At 48.9% G+C, this 13,348-nt stretch overlaps 1 protein-coding gene across 1 annotated transcript in view; it reads right to left on the reverse strand.

Moving 5' to 3' along the window:
• Positions 1-13,348, reverse strand: part of LOC121533511 (C3 and PZP-like alpha-2-macroglobulin domain-containing protein 8) — a 50,233-nt gene that overhangs the window by 18,853 nt on the left and 18,032 nt on the right. The window contains exons 25-28 of the mRNA XM_041839515.2: positions 12,027-12,252; positions 11,598-11,774; positions 10,656-10,737; positions 19-175 (exon numbers count right to left, since the gene is read on the reverse strand). Of these exons, the coding sequence (XP_041695449.2) occupies positions 19-175; positions 10,656-10,737; positions 11,598-11,774; positions 12,027-12,252 (642 nt within the window). The remainder of the gene's footprint in view (positions 1-18; positions 176-10,655; positions 10,738-11,597; positions 11,775-12,026; positions 12,253-13,348) is intronic.

The following is a 13,348-nucleotide window of genomic DNA, read 5'->3' on the forward strand; positions in this document are numbered from 1 at the left end:
CAGTACACACACACACACCTGCAGGTCTTTGTTGAGGATGCGTCCCATGGCGGGGAAGGAGCCCTCCTCTCTCTGGTGGTTGATGAGCCAGGCCTTGGCAGCATGCAGCTCCTCTGGGTCAATGAAGATGAACCCACGAGACTGAGCAAAGGATTTCAACACAAATGCTGTCAGCCTGGAGAGGAGAGAGAAAGAGGGAAGAGACAGAGACAGCGAGAGAGAGGGATTGGGACTCTTTCAAGCATGTGCTGACATATCATTCAAAAATACTTAGCAAACTTCACATAAACCATTTGAATGGGGTGAAATATTCCCAAACCAGTCACACCTTTTAAATCTCTCAACAGCAACAAGGATGAGTGAGATGGCAGCTGATACATGCCAAACTACACAGCACGTCATGCTGAGAAGATCAAACTACACAGCACGTCATGCTATGAAGATCAAACTACACAGCACGTCATGCTGAGAAGACCAAACTACACAGCACGTCATGCTGAGAAGATCAAACTACACAGCACGTCATGCTATGAAGATCAAACTACACAGCACGTCATGCTGAGAAGACCAAACTACACAGCACGTCATGCTGAGAAGACCAAACTACACAGCACGTCATGCTGAGAAGACCAAACTACACAGCACGTCATGCTGAGAAGACCAAACTACACAGCACATCATGCTGAGAAGACCAAACTACACGGCACGTCATGCTGAGAAGACCAAACTACACAGCACTGTCATGAACCCTGCATCCTGAGTCGGTTCCTGCCTGTGTTGCCATTTTTCCGCTCGGAATCTCCAGTTTCCTGAGGGTTCTTGAACGCTCCCTGCCTGGTTGCCGGGCGACGTTGCTAGGCGGGAGATCTCCCGATTAACCGCACCTGCATCTCATCAGCGATCTGCACACCTGGTCTTGATCATCACCTTCATAAGCTCTGACCTGACATCCATTCCCTGCCGGATCGTTAGCCATGAACAGTATGTTTGTCAGTGTATCAGCCTTGGAGCTTCTAGCGTTAGTTTTGTTGTTTTGCACCTTGTTGGCTTGCTGTGTACTTACCTCCGTTTTGTTCTATCTGCAGTCACTCACCCGGAACCTTCACCCAACCCCTGCCTGGTGGTCGGCGGCTGCCGAGCCATTATTGGATCTGCCACTGCACCCCCACCAACTCATCTCCGCCGCCCGCTCTGTTCCCTGGATTATTCAGCATCGCTTTTGACTCTGTTAAATAAATACTCACCTTCGTTTCAACTCACCTTGTCCTGGTCTGCTTCTGGGTTCTGGCTTTGTAACCCGTGACAGAACGATCCGGCCAGTAATGAACCCAGCGGACCTGGACTCTGTTCGCCATGCCATTACCCATCAGGAGAAGATGTTGGGACAACATAGCAAGGCACTACAGGAGATAGCGTTGTCAGTTCGGAACCTTTCTACCAGTCTGACGAAGATCCAGGCTCAGCTCAGTTTGCCGGTGGAGAATCCACTACCGGTTTCACCCATCTCGCCTGCCGCTTCTGGAGCGGTGTCCTTCCGTGAGCCCAAGGTTCCGACGCCGGATAAATATGAGGGGGAGCTGGGAAGATGCCGTTCTTTCCTTATGCAGTGTGAATTAGTGTTCGATCTACAGCCCTACTCTTATGCCACAGACAAGGCTAGGATAGCCTTTGTTATTGAGTTGCTGCGGGGTCGAGCGCTGGAGTGGGCTTCAGCCGTTTGGGAACGACAGGACACCTGCATGGCTTCATACCAGGAGTTCATGGCCGAGATGAGGAAGCTATTCGACCATTCCGTCCGAGGTATGGACGCAGCTAGGCGGCTGTTTTCGCTTCGCCAAGGAACTCGCAGCGTTGCCGACTTCGTGATCGAGTTCAGGACGTTGGCTGTGGAGAGTGGGTGGAATGAGGAGTCTCTGCAAGCGGCTTTTTACCAGGGGCTGTCGGAGCGGCTCAAGGATGAGTTGATCTCCTATCCGGAGCCTAGTGACCTGGACAGCTTGGTAGCCTTGTCTATTCGGGTGGATAACCGAGTTCGAGAGCGAAGGAGGGAGAAGCAATGGGGCCCGTCCAATCGATCAGCTTCTCAGTTCCCAGTCGGGTCGGGGGGTGGACCAGAATACGTCGATCATTGTCCACCACACAGGATTAGTGGAGAGGTCCTGCCTCCCGACTCTGAACCCATGCAAGTGGGGCGGCACGGGTTAACCAAGGAGGAGCGCCAACACAGACGTAAGACCAACTGCTGCCTCTACTGTGGTAGTTCGGGACATTACATCTCCACTTGTTCCCGGCGGTCGTCAAACTGCTCGGCTCGCTAAAGTTGGGAGGACTTTTAGCGAGCCAGTTTCAACCTCTCAATACCTCTGTCAGACCCCATTTCCCGGCTACCCTCATGAACAGGAATCAGAGCTTAGCGATTAACGCTTTTGTCGATTCAGGTGCCGATGGAAGCTTTATTGATGCCGAAGTGGTGGAACAGCTGGGGCTTTCCAAGGAACAATTACCGGAAGCCATTGAAGCTACCACTCTGAACGGCAGTAGTCTGGCACGTATCACGATGAGGACTGAACCGGTTAAGATGCTGTTGTCAGGGAATCATTCTGAGGTGATCTCATTCTTCATTCTGCCTTCTTCCCATGTTCCTCTGGTCCTTGGATACCCCTGGCTGAAGGAACACAATCCCACGTTCGATTGGGTGACGGGCAAGGTAACTAGTTGGAGCCTTGATTGTCATGCTAACTGTCTCAAGACTGCCTGTTCCCATTCGGTTCCCAGTCAGGTGATTGAGGCTAAACCCCCAGATTTGTCCCTGGTTCCCGAGACATATCACGATTTGGGGGAAGTGTTCAGTAAGCAGAGGGCTCTGTCACTCCCTCCCCACCGACCATATGATTGTGCCATCAACCTGTTCCCTGGAGCTGTCTATCCCAAGGGACGGTTATACAGTATCTCCCGACCTGAACGTGAGGCTTTGGAGACCTACATCAAGGAGTCCCTAGCTGCTGGCCTCATTCGTCCCTCGTCATCACCCCTGGGGGCAGGATTCTTCTTTGTGGGTAAGAAGGATGGCTCTCTTCGACCGTGTATTGATTATCGGGGGTTGAATGATATCACGGTCAAGAACAAGTATCCCCTGCCCTTGATGAGCTCTGCCTTCGACTCCTTACAGGGTGCTACTGTGTTCACCAAGCTAGACCTACGCAATGCGTATCACCTGGTCCGGATCAGAGAGGGGGACGAGTGGTTGACGGGGTTTCAATACACCGATGGGTCACTTGAGTATCAGGTGATGCCGTTTGGACTGACCAATGCTCCAGCGGTATTCCAGAGTATGGTGAATGACGTCCTGAGAGATATGATCGGTCTCTTTGTGTTTGTTTACCTGGATGACATTCTGATCTTCTCGAAGGAACCTTCCAACCACGTCCAACATGTCAGGCAGGTTCTGCAGCGATTGTTGGAGAATCGCCTGTTCGTGAAGGCCGAGAAGTGCGAATTTCACGCCCACACTACATCCTTCCTTGGGTACATCATCTCCAGGGGAGAGATTAGGATGGACCAGGAGAAGGTTAGGGCGGTTCTGGAATGGGCCCAGCCCGGTACGAGATTGCAGCTCCAGAGGTTTCTGGGGTTTGCGAATTTCTACCGCAGATTCATCCGGGATTACAGCCGTGTGGCCGCTCCGTTAACTGCCCTGACTTCCAGTACCAGGACCTTCAATTGGAATCCGGAGGCGGATCGAGCGTTCCTGGATTTGAAGAGGCGATTCACCAACGCACCGATTCTCTCTCAACCTGACACGGCCCGTCAGTTCGTCGTTGAAGTGGATGCGTCTGATGTGGGGGGTTGGCGCCATCCTGTCCCAGCGATGCTCCACTGACGGTAAACTCCATCCCTGCGCCTACTACTCTCGTCGTCTTTCGTCTGCGGAGAGGAACTACGATGTGGGTAACCGGGAGCTTCTCGCGGTGAAGCTTGCCTTGGAGGAGTGGCGCCACTGGTTGGAGGGGGCGGAGCAACCGTTTATTGTCTGGACTGACCACAAGAATCTTGCTTACGTGCAATCGGCTAGACGTCTCAACTCCCGTCAGGCCAGGTGGGCTTTGTTTTTGGACGCTTTAATTTTTTCCCTGACGTTCCGACCTGGATCTAAGAACGGCAAGGCGGACGCCTTGTCCCGGATGTTCTCCAAGACGGAGGAGAGTGGGGGCCAAGACCGAGACGATTCTTCCCCGGAACTGTGTCGTGGGAGCAGTTATGTGGAAGATTGAGGAGGAGGTTATGGCGGCCCTTCGGACGCAGCCCGGTCCCGGTAACGGTCCACCCGGTCGGTTGTTTGTGCCTGAGTCGGTTCGTTCTGCTGTCCTCCAATGGTCCCACGCCAGCAAGATGGCTTGTCACCCTGGCGTGGCTCGGACGATGGCGTTACTTCGCAGACGATTTTGGTGGCCTGCCATGGGAGAGGATACTCAGAGGTTTGTTGCTGCCTGTCCAGTGTGTGCGCAGAATAAGAGTGCCAATCGGCCCAGCTCTGGACTACTTCACCCCCTCCCTATTCCCCGGCGACCATGGTCGCATCTGGCCCTGGACTTTGTCACTGGGTTGCCCTCTTCTGAGGGGAACACGGTCGTTCTGACTATCGTGGACAGATTCAGCAAGTTCGCCCACTTTGTGCCCATTTCCAAGCTTCCCTCTGCCTCTGAGACGTCCGAGATCCTGGTTAGGGAGGTTTTCAGGGTCCACGGGTTGCCCAGTGACATCGTTTCCGACCGTGGTCCTCAGTTTACCTCGGCGGTCTGGAAGTCCTTCTGTTTGGCCATTGGAGCTACAGTCAGTCTCACATCTGGTTTTCACCCCCAATCTAATGGTCAGGCGGAGAGAGCCAACCAGAAGATGGAATCCACGCTACGCTGCCTTGTCTCCTCCAACCCCACCTCCTGGGTCTCTCAGTTGCCTTGGGTTGAGTATGCCCACAATACTCTCCCTACATCTGCCACTGGGATGTCTCCCTTCGAGTGCCTGTATGGCTACCAACCTCCCTTGTTTCCTTCTCAGGAGAAGGATCTCTCAGTGCCCTCTGTTCAGGCCCACATTCGTCGTTGCCACCAGACCTGGCATCGGGCCAGAAAGGCCCTCCTTCGAGTTTCTGACCGGTATCAGCTCCAGGCGAATCGTCGCCGGATTCCCCGCCTCCCACCTATACCATCGGAGATAGGGTCTGGTTGGCCACACGGGATCTTCCTCTACGGACTGAGTCTAGGAAACTGTCACCGAAGTTCATTGGTCCGTTTGTGGTGGAGAAGGTGATCAATCCTGTTGCAGTTCGACTCAAGTTACCGAGAACGCTCAGAGTCCATCCCACCTTTCATGTCTCCTGCCTCAAGCCTGTTCTCCTCAGTCCTCTGTTGCCCCCTCCGCCTCCTCCTCCTCCCCTCGGATGATCGGAGGTGGTCCTGCCTACACGGTGCGACGCGATTATGGATTCCAGACGGCGGGGCCGGGGTTTCCAGTATCTCGTGGACTGGGAGGGGTATGGTCCTGAAGAGAGGAGTTGGATTCCTCGGCGACAGATCCTTGATGCTGACCTCCTTCGTGACTTCTACCGCCTCCATCCTGGCGCTCCGGGTGGTCCGCCCGGTGGCGTTCGTCGGAGGGGGGGTACTGTCATGAACCCTGCATCCTGAGTCGGTTCCTGCCTGTGTTGCCATTTTTCCGCTCGGAATCTCCAGTTTCCTGAGGGTTCTTGAACGCTCCCTGCCTGGTTGCCGGGCGACGTTGCTAGGCGGGAGATCTCCCGATTAACCGCACCTGCATCTCATCAGCGATCTGCACACCTGGTCTTGATCATCACCTTCATAAGCTCTGACCTGACATCCATTCCCTGCCGGATCGTTAGCCATGAACAGTATGTTTGTCAGTGTATCAGCCTTGGAGCTTCTAGCGTTAGTTTTGTTGTTTTGCACCTTGTTGGCTTGCTGTGTACTTACCTCCGTTTTGTTCTATCTGCAGTCACTCACCCGGAACCTTCACCCAACCCCTGCCTGGTGATCGGCGGCTGCCGAGCCATTATTGGATCTGCCACTGCACCCCCACCAACTCATCTCCGCCGCCCGCTCTGTTCCCTGGATTATTCAGCATCGCTTTTGACTCTGTTAAATAAATACTCACCTTCGTTTCAACTCACCTTGTCCTGGTCTGCTTCTGGGTTCTGGCTTTGTAACCCGTGACAAGCACATCATGCTGAGAAGATCAAACTACACAGCACGTCATGCTGAGAAGACCAAACTACACAGCACGTCATGCTGAGAAGATCAAACTACACAGCACGTCATGCTGAGAAGACCAAACTACACGGCACGTCATGCTGAGAAGATCAAACTACACAGCACGCCATGCTGAGAAGATCAAACTACACAGCACGTCATGCTGAGAAGACCAAACTACACGGCACGTCATGCTGAGAAGACCAAACTACACGGCACGTCATGCTGAGAAGTCAAACTACACAGCACGTCATGCTGAGAAGACCAAACTACACGGCACATCATGCTGAGAATACCAAACTACACAGCATGTCATGCTGAGAAAATCAAACTACACAGCACGTCATGCTGAGAAGATCAAACTACATCAAAATTCTGTCAGGCAAAAACAGACAGACTGACAGAGAGGGGGGTGGAGGGAGGGGTATGAAGCGAGGGAGAGCAGATGAAGATGAAAGAGGGGAAGATGGAGGAGGAGTGGGAAAGCACAGATTGCCACCACAGGATCCAGCAGCTGTTCTGTCTCAAGAACAAGGAATTTCACAAAGAAAAATCAAGTATGTTTCTGCATGCCGGAATATCCCGTAAGCATTCTGAACATATACAAACAGCCATCCCCAGGGTTGGCATTCCTAATCTGCAGCAACAGTGTGTGACCTGTAGTTTCTGAACTGGAATCACAGCGGGAATCATAGAGAAGAACTCAAGACCCACAGAGATGCCAATGGTGATGACTGAGGGACCTGGCTAAGCTAATAAACACACGTTCATGCATAAACAACTGCCCTTCAGTGAAACCTTCACACTCCGGCCAATGCTCTTTAATTACAGACTGGCCTTCCATTACAGCATCCTCCCCACAGCAACAAAGTGATGATGATGAGGCACGCTGCTTACCATAAAAAGGTGTAATAAATAAATAAACCATGTGTGTTTTCCCCCAAACATACATTTGGGCCGTAACTGAAGGAACAAACCAAGAGAGTAAGAAATAACTCTCTCCCATAAACCACGGTACTAAATCTTCCCTTGCTGGGCCCTGAAAGTTATGTCTCCCCAGAGAGGGAGCAGGGATGGAGCCTTAAGCCGGCAGGAATTTTTATAATGTTAAGTAATATTGTGTCACCGGCTTTAACTGCCAGGCACCGGAGAGAGGTGCTGGGTAGCGTATAGATGATTTAGTGTGCGAGGAAATGACCGAGACAGGGCTGCTTCCTCCACTCTGGCCTGCTGAAGTCCCTCCCTCCGGGCTTCCACTCCCCTTGTATTGCAGTTTGGGGAGGTTGTTTACATGTTTTTCTGGATAGCACACAGAGGTCATTCAGAACAGCACATTGGAGCTGCATCCTGGAACGTCGTTGTAAGTTGAAACCAAGGTTTTTATAATTGCCTACAGGAACGACCGAGGCTTACTGACAAATACGTCCCATGTTAACAACGCCACAACATGATAAATTCCCTGGCTACTGGTTATTTTGATGCAGGTTTTATAAACAGATGTATTGTTTGAGTAGTAGTTGTAAATAATGGGTCATATGGAGTCCAAATAGACGAATTTGAATCTTCAAAGTAAAGATAGTCAAAATTATAGTTCCTCAAAGTCAAAATTATAGTTCCTCAAAGTCTTAAAAGGCAGCAGATGGCCCTGGTTCTCGCACAGTTGTTACTGCAGTCAGTTTTAGTTTGAATGAATGATAGAGTGCTCTGTTTGTGGTAAAACCATATGGATACACACGCACCAGGGCTTCCATGGCAGTGTGTGTGAGAGAGGAGAGAAAGGGTTACCATATCCAAGCACAAAGCAATAACAACCATTCTCCATTTCAATATGTAAACATCTACCAATCCAGCACCCAGTTATCTAAGATCTGGCTTGATAAAAACACAAAATTCCTGCTATAATCACCCTAGTTTCTCACCATGCCTATTTGGCATTGGAGTGGAAATAGATAGTTTAAAAACACAGTAGATCAGTTCTCTCTATCTCTGCTATCCAATCCACTCTAGCCCCACTGCCAGATCAATCTCATTCACAGGGAAATGCCTTGCCAGCCTCAACACGTCCCGTGTGTATCTAATCAGGCACCACTAACACAGTCTCGAAAACCAGACTCTAGGAGCATTTGAGAATTTTGGGAGGCAATGCGGATGTCTAGAGTGACTCCCAATAACAGACCCACAGTGTGGAGCTGTGGAGCCCTCCATCAGGCTGCATATTTACCCCAGGCCAGGGTATTAAGTAGGCTACAGGGATTGAGGGGGTGGAGGGTGGTGGTGGTGGGGGTTCTGCAGATTACAGCAGCATGTGGCTCTCATTGGATCCAGACGGAGGCAGGTATGCAAGCGATGCCAGAAGAGGGGCTGTCAGTTCCGCTCCAGGCCTCACCACAATACACCCACCTCCAATCCCGCAAAGACATGTTGATATATCCCAACACCACCACCCTAAACACACACACACCAGCCTGAGAGGCAAGCAGGAGTTAGTGATGAGAACCAGCCCCTCCTCATCCTCAGCTCTGTGTCCCAAGGTCCTGTTCAACCCACAGGGACTGTTCAACCCACAGGGACTGTTCAACCCACAGGGACAGAGACCAGACCAGAGTAGAACAGAGTAGTGTAGAGAAAAGTAGAGTAGAGTAGAGAAAAGTAGAGTAGAGTAGAGAAAAGTAGAGTAGAGTAGAGTAGAGTAGAGAAAAGTAGAGTAGAGTAGGGCTAAGGGCCTTGGCATCACCCAGACCCAGCATTAGCCTAATAAGACATTACTGCCTGTGTCATTACGTACAATCTTTTCATTATGCCCTACAATTTCCGCTTAGATACCATTTTACAACTGGAATACATTAACACTGCATTAAGAACGCTGTTTACTTGCCCATAAATGACCTGTACTAATGACTAACTCTGGAGCCCAAACAAAAGGTGGGTTGTTCTGACATATAAACACCAAGTTGATGGATTAATAAAGAGTTTGTTGCTACAGGTTTACATGAGGTTCAACATCTGTGTCCTGCCATGTTGCCCGAGGCTCCAAAACCAACGCTTATACTATTATGACCGTTACACTTCATATCTTCTTAATATCCTCTTCCTGCATATGGAGGTTTCAAGGGTTTTCATGGAAAAGTTGAATGATATTACCAATTACACCAGAGCAGTGATTCAATTGCTTTGGACAAGACATGCCCCAGTTCCAGTTTCTAGGGCATGTTGAGAGGCAAAATGCTTTTTTCATTAAGTGGCCTAGAGCCTAGCAAGCTCCTGTGTCTCCAGTGGTAGTAGGCTGTGAGGAGGAGGATGGGGGGGTGTAGTCAGTGTAGCCTACATACAGAGGTGCTGCTTCGCCCCTGGGCCAAAACAACCAGGGGCCATTCTGTTCCGCGTGCATTAACCCTCTTTAACAGCAAATAACTTACTGGAGCCCCACGGCTGCCTTGGGAACCAATTATACGTTTGTGTATGATTCTCCTGGGTTTATTTAACCTACTGTTTCACAGTCTGAGCTCTATTAAATATCATAATACCCACATCAACTAATAAATCACCCTGAAGGTATGCAAGTGGCCTGAATATGCAAGCAGAACATTGGAGCCTCTCATACGCGCCGTATTCACTATTCCAAATATTATGACATGGTCGTGGCCGCCTGCCTGCCTCCAGGGATGTGTAAACATTAAATAAACACTCAGCGAGCACAACTCGGACCGATTTAAACGCAGGAATATGAGGGTATGACCATGCATATACAATGTTACTGATAAGAGCTCCCATTGTTTCTGCCAATAACCCACTTCAGGTCAGGGTAAGTGGACGAGCGGTATGCAGTTTTAATCTATGTACCTTCCGGAGTGAACTGACGTGCAGGATGTAAACCTAAGGGAAGAGTAGAGGACTTACTGAGGGGTGTAAACCTAAGTGATGACTAACTGAGGGATGTAAACCTAAGTGATGACTAACTGAGGGGTGTAAACCTAAGTGATGACTAACTGAGGGGTGTAAACCTAAGTGATGACTAACTGAGGGGTGTAAACCTAAGTGATGACTAACTGAAGGATGTAAACCTAAGTGATGACTAACTGAGGGATGTAAACCTAAGTGATGACTAACTGAGGGTGTAAACCTAAGTGATGACTAACTGAGGGGTGTAAACCTAAGGGAAGACTAGAGGACTTACTGAAGGATGTAAACCTAAGTGATGACTAACTGAGGGATGTAAACCTAAGTGATGACTAACTGAGGGATGTAAACCTAAGTGATGACTAACTGAGGGATGTAAAGCTAAATGATGACTAACTGAAGGATGTAAACCTAAGTGATGACTAACTGAGGGATGTAAACCTAAGTGATGACTTACTGAGGGATGTAAACCTAAGTGAAGAGTAGATGACTTACCACATGCTCCCAGAGGAGTCCCTCTCTCCAAAGGCACTGTAGGATCCATCCTGGCGCTTATAGGTCAGCTGTCTCTGGTACCCTGGGATGGTGCAGGGGAGAAAGAATCAGTGGGTTGATGCTAAAGTACTTTTGCATTAATACTGATATCCAAACCAGTGCCCAGATTCACAAAACACTTCTTACACAAAAACGTAAGATCCTTAAGAAAAGAAAAAAAAAGAAGTTCATAAGGTAGTTCGTAAGTGCAATTCCTCAACAATAGCTTAAGATTTTATGATTTTCTTACGAACTTCTCAAATATCTTCTTACAAATCTTCTTAAGATATTTGTTGCTAGGCAACCGTTTTAGCTAGCTATCTAGCTAGCAATGGCAATCATGTTAGCATATTTCTTACTGAGATTACTCTTCTAAAATATGTTCTTGGGTTTAAAATAATCAATACTAAAACTTTCAGATTTAGTTTGTGAGTGAATTAAACATGTTCAATTGCTTTCATGAGCTTTTTCTCTCCCTGCCCTGAGTTTAAGACAAGTGTTTAACTATATTGGAATTAAGATTTCCAATAACTTTACTTTCAAGAATCTAATTTCTTCTTAACTTTTTGCTTAAGGAGAAACATAAGAAATAGCGCAAGACATTTTCCAATAACCTTTTTGAGGAAGAGCAACTTTGCTTAACTTTCTCTCATGTCTATTGTTAATTAAAAAATGACAGTTAAGAAGAAATGTCTTCTTATGAAGGTTTTGTGAATCTGGGCCCAGGTGAATATCAGCGAAACACTGTTTTAGAACTAAGTGGATGGTAAATGCATTGACTTTATAAGATGATCTTCACAGGGGTAACTGACATCACGCAAAGGGAATATCTCAAGGTTCTGAAGGTAGGATTTGGCCCTAGGTCTCACAGTCCATGAACTACTTGATCTCTCCGGTGGTTACCTTGCAGCAGGTAGTCTGTGGCCTCGGCCTCCACCTCAGGGCTGAGCTGTCTGGTCTTCTGCAGGTACTTGAGGACAAAGACATTGGGGGCGAAGTGGATCATGTTCTGCTCCCCACAGCCGAAGGGCAGCCGCAGCAGCTTGTCCAGGTTGTTGAGGGTGGGGCCCATCACGTCCCCTGACACATCACAAAACAGAAATTGTTCAGCAACACTGCCTCACATAAAGTTAGTTTTATTGAGATAACATCTCTTCTTCTGTTTCATCAAACGTCATTCAGAGAGAAATTATTCATGCCAACTAATTAACCACATGGACAAGGTATGTCAAAGTGAATAGGAGGAAGAGAAGCAGACCTTCAGATAATGGAAATTATAGGGCTTTGAGAACGAAGAGAAATGGATGATAAATCAATTGTCTCCCTCCTCACCTATCATGGAGGCGGTGGCGGTCTCAGAGCCAGGCACCACGTTGTGAGGGACGCCCAGGGTGAAGGCCTCGTTGTGGTTCTCATCAGAGTCCTCCTTCCTCCAGATCTTAAACTCCCCCACCGAGCCCCAGCCCGTGGAGAAACCTATGTGACGCACCTGGCCAGGGAGGTGGCCGGACCACTGCAGGATCACCGACTCATTGGACGGCTGCAAGCCATGTCCGACCTATCAGAGATCGATTTGAGAGTTTAGAGGTTTTTGACTGGAGTGAAAGGGTGAAGTTGTCCCTAACCACTGATGCAGGGTCAGGTGTCTTTCATTGACCTACTGATTAGGATTGGGGGTAAGGTATCTGATTCTAAATCTGTGTTTACGGGCAATTCTACCTCGAGTGCTGGTCAAACTCAGAGAGATAGCCAGGATGTTCTAATTCAAATTATATGGTTGTCACAACAGATGTGTAGTGCCTTGGGTTTTGCCACGTTCCAATAAAAGCCTGACACGATATAAATGTGGTTCTGAATTTCACCCCGATTAAATGACTATCTAATGAGAACATGATAGAAATAAGTGTTCGCAAATGCTGTACAGAGGAAGCCCCTGTGGCTTAAAGTCAATAAGTAAAATACTGGAAACCAATAAGATTCTACTTAAAAAGCAGTTTGGGTTGCTTTTGCATTTCAAATCCTAGGCACACATAAAATCCATTGCCAAGAGTTAGCAACAGCAGTCTGCATCACCTTTTTCCTACATCCACTCAATCCGTAGTTCCAAATGAACAGATCGCACCCTGGGTATTTATAGCCATTTTGTAATCACATTAAACCAAAGACCATGCAGAGCTGAAAATGGCTCATCAAACCGAAATGCAATCAGTCACTAGAAAAATAAATGATTCTTATTGGGCCATACTGGGTTAAACTGCAGGGTTTTAATTGCTCCCTTTGGTGAATGGTGCGAGGCTAATGCAGGGTTCAGGCCTGTGTGCCAGGCAGCGCCATGCGGACGACACGGATCACCGAGTGTCCAGCCCGTTAAGCGTGACCTCACAGGTATGTCATTAAAAGTGGCGCCAGTCCTCTTGACTACACAGCCCCTGTGCCTGCCCAGTCGAACGCTCCCTCTCTAACTCACTACCCCAACTCACTACTATACTCTAGCTCAAGCCCTGACCTGCTGACTGACTGAGTGACTGACTGAGTGACTGACTGACTGTCTGAGTGACTGTCTGTCTGCCTGTCTGACTGTCTGACTGGGGCTCTATGTTGGAGATGCCACAGTGGATCTGTATAGGATTCATATGAGGACACAAATCCCAGAA

This window comes from Coregonus clupeaformis, chromosome 20, assembly GCF_020615455.1.
Source record: "Coregonus clupeaformis isolate EN_2021a chromosome 20, ASM2061545v1, whole genome shotgun sequence".
Classification (NCBI taxonomy): Eukaryota; Metazoa; Chordata; class Actinopteri; order Salmoniformes; family Salmonidae; genus Coregonus; species Coregonus clupeaformis.